Raw genomic sequence first — 18,045 nt, forward strand, 5'->3', positions numbered from 1 at the left:
TTTGTACAACCTGTTTTAATTCAAAAAAATGTACCATCAATCAGTCATCTTTCCACCACCATTCGTTTTACAATGACTACCTAATGAGGATCCCATTTTCTTGTAAATCATAAGTGTAATGTTTTTCCAAGACTATTGCTGAAATAAACTGCATCAAAAAAGATATCAAATTCTTACCATGGCAACGAATGGGTTGAGGAATGTGAAAGCGAGAAGCGCATGGCATCCCAAAGAGACGAGTACAGCCAGGAACACCCAAAATATATTACGACCAGTTCGATCCACCACAAATCCCAGTATCGGAGAAGCAATAGCAGATATTATATAAACAATGCTGCTCACGGCATTGGAAGTTTTGTCATTCAGTTCAAATTTGCGCATGAAGAAAACCCTGTGAATGTAGCATACAAATTAAGGGAAAAATTATACTAATGAAAACATAATTTTTAATTTATATTTTATGTACCTTTTATTTTTATTTAAAAAATTAAACAGGTCAATTTTGATCCTGCACAATATTTATCAGAACTGTATTACAACAAAATTCTCAAATTTAACAGTGAATGATTGAAAACCAGAACTGTACAGTAAGCTTACTTTGCAAGGCCAATGAATGGAAAGATGGCAACATAATATGATACACAAATGACAGAAATCAACCAGAATGTGAGTGGAAATGAAAGGACATCAGACAGATGAACTTTTTCTCCAGTTTCAGCAGTATTAAGACGTAGAATTTTTGTTCGCCTTTTGTCAAGAATGCCTAAAAGTAGAGCGCATCCAAGGGAAAACAGGCAAGTGGCACCAGCTGTGTAAAAAATGCTGTATTAGTACCTATAATTATTTAATCTGTCAAGTGGCATCCCATTACTTTAAATATTTGTTTAACAAACAAGGTTTATTATAGGAAAGTTATGCAAAAAATGTACTAGTATTAGCAAGACATATCCGGTAAAATGAAGTAAAAAAAAAAAAGTCTACATAAAGCACAAAAGAATAATCACTGTTAACAGGTGAAGAATTACTACCATGGGGTAGCACAGTGGGGTGTGCACTGCTATCTGAGAACAAATGCCACAATATTTCATGACAGAGGACACAAAAATTATTTTCCCATTACGATCCATGATTATACTGAGTGAGCTTAATATTTATGATGAATTTACCATCTTTGGTGGGTGTGCAGCTCTCACCTAGCACATCTAGAATATATGCCCCTGATTACTATATGCCTAGAAGGTAAAAAAAACTTAATATATCAATAACAAACTAAGGAGCTAAGGAGCTATGCACTACAAATCTTATTTGCTATTTCTGGTGAAAAGGGTACGTATTAGTAGAGATTTGAAAAAGTACATTTTTAATTTTTTTTGCCTTTAATGTGGCTTTACTTGAAAATACAATTCTACACAGATGATTATAAACTCATCCTGAAACTAAAGGGTTATGAGAAAACTTGTAAGGTAAATTTATTTTTGTTGACAATATACTTGCCAATGAAACTTTTGCAAAATATTTTCAACTTTTCATATGAAAATCCTTAGTACACTATTATGAACCATTTCTGAGATTTACCAGGTTCCTTAAATTAATTTAGCTACTCGGTGACAGAATTTTATTAATATATATAAAGAACAGTACGTCAATGACAATTTTTTGAAAAAAAAAAAAATGATTAAATTTGCAGGATTTCCTTCCTTGGTAAGTGACAGTAGCCAAACAGTCACTTATCAATTCACAACTGTACTTTTGTACTAATCACACTCTAATAAAAACAAAATTTCTAAATGATGACATAGACTTCAGCCATTACTTACCAATCATCAAAGAAATTCCAAGTTGCTTATGACCCTGAGCAAAAGTACCAACCCAATCATAGAGTGGCACCATGACTAGGAAGTTGACTGTTGAGCCAACCCTTGCCATACTTAATAACAGCCCAAATACTGTGTTCAGTTCTTTCCCTTTGAACCAACTAACAGTGTAGGTGTTTTGAGCAACAGCAAGTGATTCTCCACCAATACTAGAAAAAAATTATACAACTAAAATTTATATAAAAATATACAAAAATGAGTCAAGGAAATTAAAAACGCATTAATCAATATTTAAATGCTGAATCAATCTTACCTTCCAAAAACTGTAATTGCTGTATTGCTGCATCTCTACGATTATACCCATACCTCCCATAGCAATAACATTATATAATACAATATTTGCTGTCAATACAGAAAAGAAAACATAAATAGCAAAGCTGCATTTCTTAAGAAAAACTTATTTGCACTCTATTATTAGTGTTGAGAAAAATAAAAACAGATCTGGCATTAACAGTCACCTAATTTGTGCAAAATGTCTTATATGATGATCAAATAATTTATAGAAGAATGATATATTCTGACTTCTATTATTACAAAAGATGACCTGCTCTGCTGACCTTTTGTTAAATACAGTATGGTATTCTGCAGCAATGTTATAGTGTTTAAGATATCGTGGTACAACAGCATCTTAGGACAAATACTTTATTATATAAATAGGTTAAAAACCGACAAGTTGATAATTGAGACTTTTGAGCAACATATAAGTATCTTTACTCTGGAAGAGTTTTGCCAGCCAGTTACTTCATCAGTCCAATACAGAGATAAACAGTGGACAATGAGGAGTTTGAGGTAATCAGTTCCTCAGACTGAAGATGATGCATTCAGTCCATCAGTCCTGATCGAAGTACAGCACATGTGCAAGAAGGGGCTTATATACTGGAGATCAATGGATTTTCTCCACCAGTAATGCCACCTCCAATAACTTGCCCTCACTTAGTCTCCAGTATGTAAGCCCCTTCTCTAGGCATATGCTGTACTTCCTTAAAGACTGATGGACTGAATACATCATCTCCAGGCTAAGGGACTAATTATCTCAAATTCCTTCATATTTTTCATCATTTTTCTCTGTATTGGACTAATGAAGCCGCTGGCTGGCAAAATGTTTCCAGAGCAAAAATGCCTAAGTGTTGTTCAAATGTCTCATTCATTAACAAATGTTTTCTTGGAGAACAGCTATTAATTCTGGAATGAGCAATTATTTTTAAACAGTCAAATATTTTCTAGATTGCACCCTCTACTTTTGTGATTGTAAAAATAAGCAATAATATAGGAGATGTAGTTTCTTTTCATTATTACTATTACAGTGGTGCTTTATACTGCTTGGTTTTGTTTCCAGGAGACTTCCTGTTATTAAGGATAGAGGTACTATACTAATACTCCTTCAAGTTATTAGGGGTCAAGCTATTTGTACTGCAAGTGATACTCTTTACAACTGTTACCAAGCTCAAGCTGATGATTTGTTTCTAATTGTATTATTTAAGTAAAATCAGTTTTCCCATACAGTAAAAAGTGTAAAATAAATGTAAGCATAATAACTAAAGTTTACAATAAAAAAAATCCTACTACATGTACTTGGTAGTTGGGAACAATTTTTCCATTTACACTTTGCTATATTAATAAATGCTATATTCTAGTTCAGTTCTTTTCTATTCGTTGACTTTTTTTCCCCATGTACAGAATATGTTCCTCACCCACATATGTATGCTAAGTACAGTGGACCCCCGCCTTACGAATGCATCGTGTTACGTAAATCCGCCATACGAAGCATTTGAATGCAAAAATTTTCCCTCACCTCACGATAAAAAACTCGCCCGGGAAGCATCCCACGTGCGGCCTCAGCACCAGTGTTTACAAGCCAGCCAGTGCAGTCGCATCTACTCATACATTTGGTATATTTCACATTATCCCAGTGTTTTTAGTGCTTGTGACTGCAAAATAAGTCACCATGGACCCCAAGAAAGCTTCTAGTGCCATCCCTGTGATAAAAAGGGCAAGAATTAGTATGGAATTGAAAAAAGAGATAATGGAAATGTGTGCAAAGTGGGTTGAACTGCAAACCTTTACCGATGAAAATCACCCTGACACAGCTACTGCAAGCCGTGTTGGCAACCTGTACAATGACAATGTTATGGCCCATTTTAGGAAAGTCTTAAAGGAACGGGAGGTACAGAGCTCTATGGACAGATTTGTTGTGCGAAAGAGGTCCAGTGACTCTCAAGCTGGTCCTAGTGGCATTAAAAGAAGAAGGGAAGTAACCCCGGAAAAGGACTTGCTACCTCAAGTCCTAATGGAAGGGGATTCCCCTTCTAAACAATAACTTCCACACTCTCCCCTCCTCCCATCCCATCAATCATCACCAGATCTTCAATAAAGGTAAGTGTCATGTATTCTATTCTTAGTAGAGTAGTAACTGTGTATGTCTTCTTCAGTTTGTGTGTATTAAAATTATTATTTCATGTGGTAAAAAAAATTTGGGGTGTCAGGAACGGATTAATATGATTTCCATTATTTCTTATGGGGAAAATTAATTCGGCTAACAATAATTTCGGCTTATGATGAGCTCTCAGGAACGGATTAATATCGTAAGGCGGGGGTCCACTCTATATCCTTTTCCTTTTTACAAACTGTTTTCTCAAGTACAAGCATAAAATAACTTTAATCTGTACAACAGACAAAACTACACGAGTTTTTCCCAAATGCTTCCATTGTTGATTTAAATGTGAAATTTTCTAGAAATAAGAAGCACATTCTATATAGCTCATTTTGTCAAGGAAGAAAAGTTTTCAGATAGAGCAAGCCATTCCAGATAAAATAATAAAATATTACTATATGCAGAGAAAAATAATAATAGTCACTCTGAATACATTACCAGTTAACTTACCCAAAAATAAATCTTCCAACTTGCATCATCCAAAATTGATTTATTATTCCACCCAATGCATAGACGAATTGGCCAAGTGTAACAATTGATGAGAAAATAATAGCACCTAGTCGAATACCAAAGATTCTGAAAAAGACAGTTGTAAACACTCGCTTCTTAAGTATTCTGCACATCATATACTATACATGTATATGTACTTTACACAAAAAATGGTGATCATAAATTCTATACATAAATTTAAATATAAGAAAGGCAATGATATCTCTCTTTGATTAATTAACTAAATAATAATTAACTGATCAGTAACATGTTAATGAATTAAGAGTATCAACATGACCAGAAAATTTTTATACAATTGTACGAGATTAAAAATGTGACAAAACATATTATCAATATGCATCCCCTACACATGCAGGACCTCATTCAGTTTTTTAAATGACAGTTAAGGAAAAATGATATTCTTGAAATGAGAATGAAGAATAATACATTTTAAAATATCTTAAAACACTGTACCTGTCAATGAGAAATCCTCCAACAAAGCAAAGAATCACATTTGGCCAAGAATAGAGAGAGTAAAGACTTGCAAACTGAAGAGTGTTGACATTCATATCACTCTTGATATGATCTTGCAGTGCTCCAGGGGTGTCATAACAGAAGTATGAGCCTGCAAGAAATAAAATGTACAACAATTATTTATTATTAATAATTTACTTCATATACATACATACAATGAATTTGTCAGTTAAAAACAGAGTAGGGGAGTTGGCAGATGGGGAGCTGGAGGTATTGGGTAGATGGCAGGAATATTCTGAGGAACCTTAAATGTCGATGAAGAAAGGGAGGTAGTAATTTCATGCACTGGCCAGGGAGGTAAAACATCTTTTAGGAGTGAAGAAGAGCAGGATGTGAGTGTGGGGAAGGTGTGTGAGGCATTACGTAGAATGAAATGGGGTAAAGCAGCTGGAACTGAGGGGATCATGACAGAAATGTTAAAAGCAGTGGGGGATATAGTGTTGGAGTGGTTGGTATTTTTGTTTAATAAATGTATGAAAGAGGGGAACGTACCTAGGAATTGGCAGAGAGCATGTATAGTTCTTATATATAAAGGGAAGGGAGACAAAAGAGATTGTAAAAATTATAGGGGAATAAGTTTATTAAGTATACCAGGAAAAGTTTACAGTAGGGTTATTATTGAGAGAATTAGAGGTAAGACAGAGAGCAAGATTGCAGATGAGCAAGGAGGCTTTAGAGTGGGTAGGGGATGTGTATATCAAGTGTTTACATTGAAGCATATATGTGAACAGTATTTAGATAAAGGTAGGGAAGTTTTAATTGCATTAATGGATTTAGAAAAGGCATGGGATAGAGTGGATAGGGGAGCAATGTGGCAGATGTTGCAAATATATGGAATAGGTAATAAGTTACTAAATGCTGTAAAGAGTTTTTATGACGACAGTGAGGCTCAGGATAGGGTGTGTAGGAGAGAGGGTGATTACTTCCCGGTATAAGTGGGTCTTAGACAGAGATGTGTAATGTCACCATGGTTGTTTAATATATTTATAGATGGGGTTGTGAAGGATGTAAATGCTAGGGTGTTGTGGAGAGGGGTGGGATTAAATTATGGGGAATCAAGTACAAAATGGGAGTTGACACAGTTACTTTTTGCTGATGATACTGTGCTTATGGGAGATTCTAAAGAAAAGCTGCAAAGGTTAGTGGATGAGTTTAAGTGTGTAAAGGTAGAAAGTTGAAAGTGAACATAGATAAGAGTAAGGTGATGAGGGTATCAAGTGATTTAGATAAAAACTGGATATCACATTGGAGAGAGGGAGTATGGAAGAAGTGAATGTTTTCAGATATTTGGGAATTGACGTGTCAGCGGATGGGTTTATGAGGGATGAGGTTAACCATAGAATTGAATGAAGGAAAAAAGGTTAGTGGAGCGTTGAGGTATATGTGGAGACAAAAAACGTTATCTACGGAGGCAAAGAAGAGAATGTATGAAAATATAGTGGTACCAACACTCTTATATAGGTGTGAAGCTTCGGTTGTGAATGCTGCAGCGAGGAGATGGTTGGAAGCAGTGGAGATGTCCTGTCTAGGGCAATGTGTGGTGTAAATATTATGCAGAAAATTTGGAGTGTGGAAATATGGAGAAGGTGTGGAGATAACAAAAGTATTAGTCAGAGGGCTGAAGAGGGGTTGTTGAGGTGCTTTGGTCATTTAGAGAGAATGGATTAAAGTATAATGACATTAAGAGTGTATAAATCTGTAGGGGAAGGAAAGCTGGGTAGGGTCGTCCTTGAAAGGTTGGAGGGAGGGGGTAAAGGTTTTGTGGGCGAGGGGCTTGGACTTCCAGCAACCGTGTGTGGGCGTGTTAGATAGGAGTGAATGGAGATGAACGGGTTTTGGGACCCGACGAGCTGTTGGAGTGTTAGCAGGGTAATATTTAGTGAAGGGATTCAGGGAAACCAGTTATTTTTATATAGCCGGACTTGAGTACTGGAAATGGGAAGTACAATGCCTGCACTTTAAAGGAGGAGTTTGGGATATTGGCAGTTTGGAGGGATATGTTAAATATCTTTATATATGCTTCTAAACTGTTGTATCTGGGTGCCTCTGCAAAGACAGTGATTACATATGAGTGAGGTGAAAGTATTGAATGATGATGAAAGTATTTTCTTTTTGGGGATTTTCTTTCTTTTTGAGTTACCCTGCCTCAGTGGGAGATGGCTGACTTGTTAAAAAAAAAATGTATATATGTTGTATATACACACACACGTATATACATACATACTTATTATGAGGATAACAAAAAGATTAGGTGATGAAAGATTGAATATCAGATTGGAGGGAGAGAGTATGGAGGAGGTGAACGTATTCAGATATTTGGGAGTGGACGTGTCAGCGGATGGGTCTATGAAAGATGAGGTGAATCATAGAATTGATGAGGGAAAAAGAGTGAGTGGTGCACTTAGGAGTCTGTGGAGACAAAGAACTTTGTCCTTGGAGGCAAAGAGGGGAATGTATGAGAGTATAGTTTTACCAACGCTCTTATATGGGTGTGAAGCGTGGGTGATGAATGTTGCAGCGAGGAGAAGGCTGGAGGCAGTGGAGATGTCATGTCTGAGGGCAATGTGTGGTGTGAATATAATGCAGAGAATTCGTAGTTTGGAAGTTAGGAGGAGGTGCGGGATTACCAAAACTGTTGTCCAGAGGGCTGAGGAAGGGTTGTTGAGGTGGTTCGGACATGTAGAGAGAATGGAGCGAAACAGAATGACTTCAAGAGTGTATCAGTCTGTAGTGGAAGGAAGGCGGGGTAGGGGTCGGCCTAGGAAAGGTTGGAGGGAGGGGGTAAAGGAGGTTTTGTGTGCGAGGGGCTTGGACTTCCAGCAGGCATGCATGAGCGTGTTTGATAGGAGTGAATGGAGACAAATGGTTTTTAATACTTGACGTGCTGTTGGAGTGTGAGCAAAGTAACATTTATGAAGGGATTCAGGGAAACCGGCAGGCCGGACTTGAGTCCTGGAGATGGGAAGTACAGTACCTGCACTCTGAAGGAGGGGTGTTAATGTTGCAGTTTAAAAACTGTAGTGTAAAGCACCCTTCTGGCAAGACAGTGATGGAGTGAATGATGGTGAAAGTTTTTCTTTTTCGGGCCACCCTGCCTTGGTGGGAATCGGCCAGTGTGATAATAAATAAATAAATATAACTTATTATACTCTAGGTAGTAGGTTGGTAGACACCAACCGCCCAGGGAGGTACTACCGTCCTGCCAAGTGAGTGTAAAACGAAAGCCTGTAATTGTTTTACATGATGGTAGGATTGCTGGTGTACATTTTTCTGTCTCATAAACATGCAAGGTTTCAGGTACATCTTGCTACTTCTACTTACACTTAGGTCACACTACACATACATGTACAAGCATATATATACACACCCTCTGGGTTTTCTTCTATTTTCTTACTAGTTCTTGTTCTTGTTTATTTCCTCTTACCTCCATGGGGAAGCGGAACAGAATTCTTCCTCCATAAGCCATGCGTGTTGTAAGAGGCGACTAAAATGCCAGGAGCAAGGGGCTAGTAACCCCTTCTCCTGTATATATTACTATATGTAAAAGGAGAAACTTTCGTTTTTCCTTTTGGGCCACCCTGCCTCGGTGGGATACAGCCAGTGTGTTGAAATAAAGACTTATTATACTACATACATATCTATAAATAATTTGCACACTGGGGGAAGAAACTTATGATGATGTTTCAGTCCAACTTGGGCCATTAACTAGTTAATGGTATATGGACCATTAATTAGTTAATGGTCCAAGTCAGGCCAAAATGTTGTCATAAGTTTCTTTCTCTCATGTGCGAATTATTTATGTACTGTTCCAGTCATGTTATTGTGTCTTTTATTCTTGAATACTAATAACAATATTATTATTCAAGAATAAAGGTGTGGGTGGGTGTGAGTTGGACCTGACTAACTGGTGCTACTGGGTCAGATGCCGTGCTCCTCCCTTAAGTGACGTGACTGACCTGACTAGGTCAAGGCATTGGCTTAAGCCGGTAGTAGAATTGGATCTGCCTCACATAGGCCAGTAGGCCTGCTTCAGTGTTCCTTCTTTCTTATGTTCTTACATGTACAAGGTATACAGGCCTAGCTGATATCAATGACATACTGTATAGAAAGTGCCTTGTTATGCAGAGCATTTCGGGCAAATTAGGGCAGTTTTGTCCCAGGATGTGACCCAAACCAGTCGACTAACACCCAGATATCCATTTTATACTGATGGGTGAACATGGACAGCAGGTGTCTTAAGGAAACACGTCCTAATGTTTTCCAGCCATACTGGGGATTTGATCTCTGGACCTCAGTGTGTGAGCTGAGTGCACTAGCGATCGAGCTACATACACACATACATACATGCCTCAAGTTCAATTCTCAGGCAGGTTAAACAGTATCAATATTATATACAGTGGACCCCCGCATAACGATGGCATCGCATAGCGATTTTTCCGCATAACGATTACTTTTATCGCAAAATTTTTGCCGCGCATACCGATTAAAAACCCGCATACCGATTTTCGTCCGAGACGCGTCCAATGTGCCCTCAGCCAGCCTCACATGTGCCGCTCCGTCCCATTGTTTACCAGCCAGCCTCCGCGGTAACATCCAAGCATACACTCGGAATATTTCGTATTATTACAGTATTTTCGGTGCTGTTTCTGGAAAATAAGTGACCATGGGCCCCAAGAAAGCTTCTAGTGCCAACCCTGTGGTAAAAAGGGTGAGAATTAGTATGGAAATTAAGAAAGATTTTGAAGGGTTTGGGGCTAACCCTGAGAAGCCTATGCCAGTTGTGGAATCCATTGTGCCTACTTCAAAGATTAAGGAAATGTGTGCAGAGTGGGTTGAACTGCAAACCTTTATAGATGAAAATCACCCTGACACAGCTGTTGCAAGCCGTGCTTGTGACTATTTCAATGACAATGTTATGGCCCATTTTAGGAAAGTCTTGAAGGAACGGGAGGTACAGAGCTCTATGGACAGATTTGTTGTGCGACAGAGGTCCAGTGACTCTCAAGCTGGTCCTAGTGGCATTAAAAGAAGAAGGGAAGTAACCCCAGAAAAGGACTTGCTACCTCAAGTCCTAATGGAAGGGGATTCCCCTTCTAAACAGTAAGAAGATAATGCTCTCCCCTCCTCCCATCCCATCAATCATCACCAGATCTTCAATAAAAGTAAGTGTCATGTAATTGTGCATGCCTTTTTCAGTTTGTGTGTATTAAAATTAACATTTCATGTGGTAAAAAAAAATTTTTTTCATACTTTTGGGCATCTTGCACGGATTAATTTTATTTCCATTATTTCTTATGGGGAAAATTCATTCGCATAACGATTATTTCGCATAACGATGAGCCCTCTTGCACGGATTAAAATCGTTAACCGGGGGTCCACTGTACTTGCTGTCACAATTCATTAGCAGTAAACTTGTGCCTGTGTTAGTCAAATGTTTTGAATTGCATCCTGATGAGACAAAGGACTATTTCTGTAATGGGCAATTACAAAAAAAAAAAAATGTACTGAATAAACGCAGGCACAAGATGAACATAAACAAAAACTTTCCAAATTAAGTAAATTGTAGGTGAAATCTTTTCTTGGAATTACTTACAGTGCAATATCTAAACACAAAAATTTACTCAAGGGCACTTATGCAGCATATAGCTAATCCCAGCATAATAGTTACTAAAGCAAATATAAATTATTGTACATGTTAAGATTACAAAAGATAAGACCTTATTTGCCTCTTTAATTATATGACCTTGTTGCTGTCACAAAAGATAAGTAACTGATAAAATCATAACTGACAACAGTTACATACTCAATATGAAAATTTACTAATGTAATATGACAATATACAATACACACATATAGTATGTATATAATGGGTTTAAAATTCACTAAAGGTGACAAATCAACTTTTATTTAATAAGAATTCTTCACTTATGTGAGAACAAAGATCTTTTGGTTCCAAATACAGTAACTAACAGTACTGTATTGTATTGTACTGCACTGCATGGTACAATACTGTACTCAGGTTAGAAAACAGACTCAACAAAAAATTTCAACTTATTCAAACATCAGCAAACTCCTATAGTGCTATGATTACACAACAAAAACATAAATTATTATTTTAATCAGGGTGAAGCACTGAACCTGTAAGAGCCAAGCAGTGCATAGGAAATGGGAGGCAATCAGATTTAATCCAAGGAAGGGGAGGATAGTTCTACCTTCTTGGATCAAGAGCCCCTCACTGGTATTATGTTTTTGTCCCTTAAGGGGACAAAAACATGAAGAAATGAGTTAAGATTTAGTGAAGAAACTCCATAAAATAAGTAGTGTTAATCAGAACATTTTGCATTCTTACAATACCTTATGATATGCAATATACAATCTTCATTTTGTTAAATCCTCAATACTTAATGTTAAACTTACCAAAACTAAGGAAGCACATGAATACAAGAGCAATAAATCTATATGCTCCATTATTAGGATTGCAGCAAGCTAATCCTCCACAACCTGTCAACACTTCAACTTCATCCTGTAATAAAGAAAAAAAAATTCTGTTTTAATAATGCTAACACACTGAGATGAGTTTTTGCAATATCTTTCCCAAAAGATATTGCAATAAACACATACTAAAGATACATATTATTAAATAATACCTTAATAAATACAAGCATACATACACAACTCAGACCATGATAAATGCATACGTATTTCATACCTTAATAAACTGCTTTATACAAATATATTAGCTTATATACTAGTAACTTTTGTTTAATTTTATAATTATGCCTCTGCCAAATTTAGCTTCTAAAAACAGAACACAATACTTTAGTATGGTATTGCATAATGAAAATATGCAGTAGGGTTTGATCAATTCCACTTGAGAAATATGGCATATACACAAACCTATATGAAATTTATAAGCAAAGACAATTAACAGAGATACTATCACTACAAATGTCTGGAACTTACAAGATAAGATTTGTTCGGATTTTTAACCAAGAGGGTTTGCCACACAGGATAGCCAAAGAAAGTCAGTCATTGAGAACTGACTGTCTTATCTCCACTGGGGTCCTTCAGTTTTGTCCCCCAGGATGCAACCCACACCAGTCGGCTAACACTAAGGTACCTACTTATTGCTAGGTGAAAAGGGTCAGCAGATGTTTACCTGGAGTTTAACCTGGAGAGAGTTCCGGGGGTCAACGCCCCCGCGGCCCGGTCTGTGACCAGGCCTCCTGGTGGATCAGAGCCTGATCAACCAGGCTGTTGCTGCTGGCTGCACGCAAACTAACATACGAGCCACAGCTGATCAGGAACTGACTTTAGGTGCTTGTCCAGTGCCAGCTTGAAGACTGCCAGGGGTCTGTTGGTAATCCCCCTTATGTGTGCTGGGAGGCAGTTGAACAGTCTCGGGCCCCTGACACTTATTGTATGGTCTCTTAACGTGCTAGTGACACCCCTGCTTTTCATTGGGGGGATGGTGCATCGTCTGCCAAGTCTTTTGCTTTCGTAGTGAGTGATTTTCGTGTGCAAGCTCGGTACTAGTCCCTCTAGGATTTTCCAGGTGTATATAATCATGTATCTCTCCCTCCTGCATTCCAGGGAATACAGGTTTAGGAACCTCAAGCGCTCCCAGTAATTGAGGTGTTTTATCTCCGTTATGCGCGCCGTGAAAGTTCTCTGTACATTTTCTAGGTCGGCAATTTCACCTGCCTTGAAAGGTGCTGTTAGTGTGCAGCAATATTCCAGCCTAGATAGAACAAGTGACCTGAAGAGTGTCATCATGGGCTTGGCCTCCCTAGTTTTGAAGGTTCTCATTATCCATCCTGTCATTTTTCTAGCAGATGCAATTGATACAATGTTATGGTCCTTGAAGGTGAGATCCTCCGACATGATCGCTCCCAGGTCTTTGACATTGGTGTTTCGCTCTATTTTGTGGCCAGAATTTGTTTTGTACTCTGATGAAGATTTAATTTCCTCATGTTTACCATATCTGAGTAATTAAAATTTCTCATCGTTGAACTTCATATTGTTTTCTGCAGCCCACTGAAAGATTTGGTTGATGTCCGCCTGGAGCTTTGCAGTGTCTGCAATGGAAGACAGTCATGCAGATTCGGGTGTCATCTGCAAAGGAAGACACGGTGCTGTGGCTGACATCCTTGTCTATGTCGGATATGAGGATGAGGAACAAGATGGGAGCGAGTACTGTGCCTTGTGGAACAGAGCTTTTCACCGTAGCTGCCTCGGACTTTACTCTGTTGACGACTACTCTCTGTGTTCTGTTAGTGAGGAAATTATAGATCCATCGACCAATTTTTCCTGTTATTCCTTTAGCACGCATTTTGTGCGCTATTACTCCATGGTCACACTTGTCGAAGGCTTTTGCAAAGTCTGTATATATTACATCTGCATTCTTTTTGTCTTCTAGTGCATTTAGGACCTTGTCGTAGTGATCCAATAGTTGAGACAAACAGGAGCGACCTGTTCTAAACCCATGTTGCCTTGGGTTGTGTAACTGATGGGTTTCTAGATGGGTGGTGATCTTGCTTCTTAGGACCCTTTCAAAGATTTTTATGATATGGGATGTTAGTGCTATTGGTCTGTAGTTCTTTGCTGTTGCTTTACTGACCCCTTTGTGGAGTGGGGCTATGTCTGTTGTTTTTAGTAACTGTGGGACGACCCCCGTGTCCATGCTCCCTCTCCATAGGATGGAAAAGGCTCGTGATAGGGGCTTCTTGCAGTTCTTGATGAACACAGAGTTCCACGAGTCTGGCCCTGGGGCAGAGTGCATGGGCATGTCATTTATCGCATGTTCGAAGTCATTTGGCGTCAGGATAACATCGGATAGGCTTGTGTTAACCAAATTTTGTGGCTCTCTCATAAAAAATTCGTTTTGATCTTCGACTCTCAGTCTGGTTAGCGGCTTGCTAAAAACTGAGTCATATTGGGACTTGAGTAGCTCACTCATTTCCTTGCTGTCATCTGTGTAGGACCCATCTTGTTTAAGTAGGGGCCCAATACTGGATGTTGTTCTCGACTTTGATTTGGCATAGGAGAAGAAATACTTTGGGTTTCTTTCGATTTCATTTATGGCTTTTAGTTCTTCCCGCGATTCCTGACTCCTAAAGGATTCTTTTAGCTTAAGTTCGATGCTTGCTATTTCTCTGACCAGTGTCTCCCTACTCATTTCAGATATATTGACCTCTTTTAGCCGCTCTGTTATTCTTTTCCATCGCCTGTAAAGGGGGCGCCTGTCTCTTTCTATTTTACCTCTACTCCTTCTTTTTCTTAGAGGAATAAGCCTTGTGCATACATCAAGTGCCACCGAGTTAATCTGTTCTAGGCATAAGTTGGGGTCTGTGTTGCTTAGTATATCTTCCCAGCTTATATCGGTTAGGACTTGGTTTACTTGGTCCCACTTTATGTTTTTGTTATTGAAGTTGAATTTGGTGAATGCTCCCTCGTGACTAATCTCATTTTGTCGGTCTGGGGCTCCGCGCATACATGTCTGAACCTCAATTATGTTGTGATCTGAGTATATTGTTTTTGATATGGTGACATTTCTTATCAGATCATCATTGTTAGTGAAGATGAGGTCTAGTGTATTCTCCAGTCTAGTAGGCTCTATTATTTGCTGGTTTAAATTGAATTTTGTGCAGAGATTTAAAAGCTCGCGTGAGTGTGAGTTTTCATCAGAGCTGCCTCCTGGTGTTATTGCTGCAACAATATTATTTGCTATATTCCTCCATTTTAAGTGCCTTAAGTTGAAAATCCCCCAGGAGCAAGATGTTGGGTGCAGGAGGTGGAAGATTTTCCAGACAGTGGTCAATTTTTAACAGCTGTTCCTGGAATTGCTGGGATGTTGCATCCGGAGGCTTGTAGACTACCACAATGACTAGGTTTTGGTTCTCGACCTTTACTGCTAAAACTTCCACTACATCATTTGAGGCATTTGGCAGTTCTGTGCAAACAAGTGACTCTGCAATGTACAGGCCAACCCCCCCCTTTTGCCTGTTCACTCTGTCACATGTGCAATGTTTCCACCCGGTTGGGGACTGAACCATGGACACTGTGTGAGGCAAAAGTGTTGCCTACCATGTTCAAGCTCTTTAAGTATGTGCAAATTCTGCATTAGTGTCATGTAGAAAAGAAAATTGTATGGTAAGAGTACTTTTAACATTTAACTTAATTTTAAGTCATGTACCTAAATGATCAGAAAAATTTGTGCCTTTTAATCTGTACACAATCTATTTTACTAGTAGGTTTTGTTTGGAGTATTACCCTGGAGGGTTAGTAACACAGGGTAACTCAAAGTCAATGAGTCATTGGGCTGTATGACCCTTGTAGGTTTAGCACTTCATTTTTTATTATAATAATAATAATAATAATAATAGTAAGACACTGCTCACCGAAAGCTAGTGGTTTTCTACTGTGACTATCGATGTTTTATTATACATGTAAATTACATTATTTTTATACTACATAAGAAATAAAAATTTGTATTGGGGTACATTAATCTCCTCCCCCAGGATGCTACCTATAACAATGAACTAACATCCACGTACCTACCTACAGCTAACACTTACTGTTTTTTTAAAACCTAATATTATTGGTATATGAAGATTTATTACTTGCAAAAACACATATAATATAAAGTATCCACTGTAAAGGTAACTACCTGTTGAGTGTTCTCCTGCCCCAGGTTGTTCTCCACGCCAGTGTCTTCCCCAAAGGAAGGAGGTGTCGCCTGATATTCATCTTGAACGGAGGAGCTATCATGGGAGCTAATACTTTCTACCATCTTGCTGCAGATCTCGGATAATAATGATAGGAGGTATAAAGAAGTGGGTGGGAGTTTAGGTGTAGGCACGTGACGAGGTGCTCCTCCTCCCACAGTGTTCCTACTTATGGCTACCACTAAACCTTCACCTCTGCCAAGCCCCCCACCTAGAACTTGCTGATAAATCCTTATCGGTGTAATAATCAGTGTTATCTACATGCTACTGGCACCTTATCCTTTCTAAGGTCATCTTATAGTGACGGAACATGACAGCTAAGCCTTCCTCCTGATACTGTTGTTTGTTTTTGTTGTTCGAGTGAGCTGTTAAGTAAGTAAGTAAGTAAGTAAGTTTATTCAGGTATACACAAATACAGTTACATAGAATTATCATACATAGCAGCATATGTGTAGAGAACCTAGGATAACCCAAAAAAGTCAGACAGAGTGACTTATTTCCATTGGGGTCCTTTATTTCCATTGGATTAATGTTAATAATAATAATAATAATAATAATAATAATAATAATAATAATAATAATAATAATAATAATAATAATAATAATAATAATAATAATAATAATAATAATATCTTAATTAACTTCATGTACAAGGTATACAGTCCTAGTTGACATCAGTGACATACTACTATACAAAAAGCCGCTTGTTATGCTGAGCATTTCGGGCACATTAGGTCAATTTTGTCCCAGGATGCGACCCACATCAGTGACCAGTCGACTAGCACCCAGGTACCTATTTTACTGATGTGTGAACATAGACAACCAATGTAAGGAAACACGTCAGACGTTTCCATCTCTTAAGAACATAAGAACATAAGAACGAAGGAACACTGCAGAAGGCCTACTGGCCCATGCGAGGCAGGTCCAAGTCTCCTACCGGCTTAAGCCAATGCACCCAACCTAGTCAGGTCAGGTCACATTGACTTAAGGGAGGAACACGGCAACCGACCTGGTAGCACAAGCTATCAGGTCTAACTCACACCCACCCACATCCACTCATGTATTTATCCAACCTATTTTTAAAGCTACACAACGTTCTGGCCTCTATAACGGTACTTGGGAGTTTGTTCCACTCATCCACAACTCTATTACCAAACCAGTACTTTCCTATATCCTTCCTGAATCTGAATTTTTCCAACTTAAAACCATTGCTGCGAGTCCTGTCTAGGCTAGATATTTTCAGCACACTATTTACATCCCCTTTATTTATTCCTGTCTTCCATTTATACACCTCAATCATATCCCCCCTAATTCTACGTCTTTCTAGAGAGTGCAGATTCAGGGCCCTTAGTCTATCCTCATAGGGAAGGTTTCTGATACATGGGATCAACTTTGTCATCCTCCTTTGTACATTTTCCAGAGAATTTATATCCATTCTGTAATAAGGTGACCAAAACTGTGCAGCATAATCTAAATGAGGCCTAACCAAGGATGTATAGAGTTGAAGAACAACCTGAGGACTCCTATTATTTATGCTTCTTGATATGAAGCCAAGGATTCTATTAGCTTTATTGCGAACACTTATGCACTGTTGTCTTGGTTTCAGATTACTGCTAACCAGAACTCCTAAATCTTTTTCGCAATCCGTAATATTAAGATCTACATTATTTAGTTTATATGTGGCATGGTTATTGTCCTGTCCAACATTTAGAACTTTGCATTTGTCTATATTAAACTGCATCTGCCACTTCTCCGACCACTGCATCAGTCTATTCAAATCTTCCTGGAGTGCTCGAATGTCCTCGTCAGAATGAATTCGACGGCCTATTTTGGTGTCATCGGCAAACTTGCCGATGTCGCTCTTTATGCCCTCATCTATGTCGTTTATGTAGATTGTGAACAGCAGGGGGCCCAACACTGACCCCTGTGGAACACCGCTCGTGACACTTCCCCACTCTGATTTCTCCCCATTTATGCAAACTCTCTGCTG

General features: G+C 38.5%; 1 protein-coding gene across 3 annotated transcripts in view; it reads right to left on the bottom strand.

Annotated features, from left to right (window-relative positions):
- LOC128686234 (lysosomal dipeptide transporter MFSD1) overlaps positions 1 to 16,407 on the bottom strand; it is a 55,352-nt gene extending 38,945 nt beyond the window's left edge. For all 3 annotated transcript variants that reach the window (XR_011391765.1, XM_070083240.1, XM_070083239.1), the window contains exons 1-7: positions 15,998 to 16,407; positions 11,746 to 11,851; positions 5,269 to 5,419; positions 4,756 to 4,881; positions 1,818 to 2,023; positions 598 to 808; positions 178 to 391 (exon numbers count right to left, since the gene is read on the bottom strand). Coding sequence is in view for 2 of the 3 variants with exons in the window: in XM_070083240.1 (XP_069939341.1) it covers positions 178 to 391; positions 598 to 808; positions 1,818 to 2,023; positions 4,756 to 4,881; positions 5,269 to 5,419; positions 11,746 to 11,851; positions 15,998 to 16,120 (1,137 nt within the window). In the remaining variant the exon portion in view is untranslated. The remainder of the gene's footprint in view (positions 1 to 177; positions 392 to 597; positions 809 to 1,817; positions 2,024 to 4,755; positions 4,882 to 5,268; positions 5,420 to 11,745; positions 11,852 to 15,997) is intronic.
- Between the last annotated feature and the right edge of the window lie 1,638 nt (positions 16,408 to 18,045).

This window comes from Cherax quadricarinatus, chromosome 9 (genome assembly GCF_038502225.1).
Source record: "Cherax quadricarinatus isolate ZL_2023a chromosome 9, ASM3850222v1, whole genome shotgun sequence".
Taxonomy (NCBI): domain Eukaryota; kingdom Metazoa; phylum Arthropoda; class Malacostraca; order Decapoda; family Parastacidae; genus Cherax; species Cherax quadricarinatus.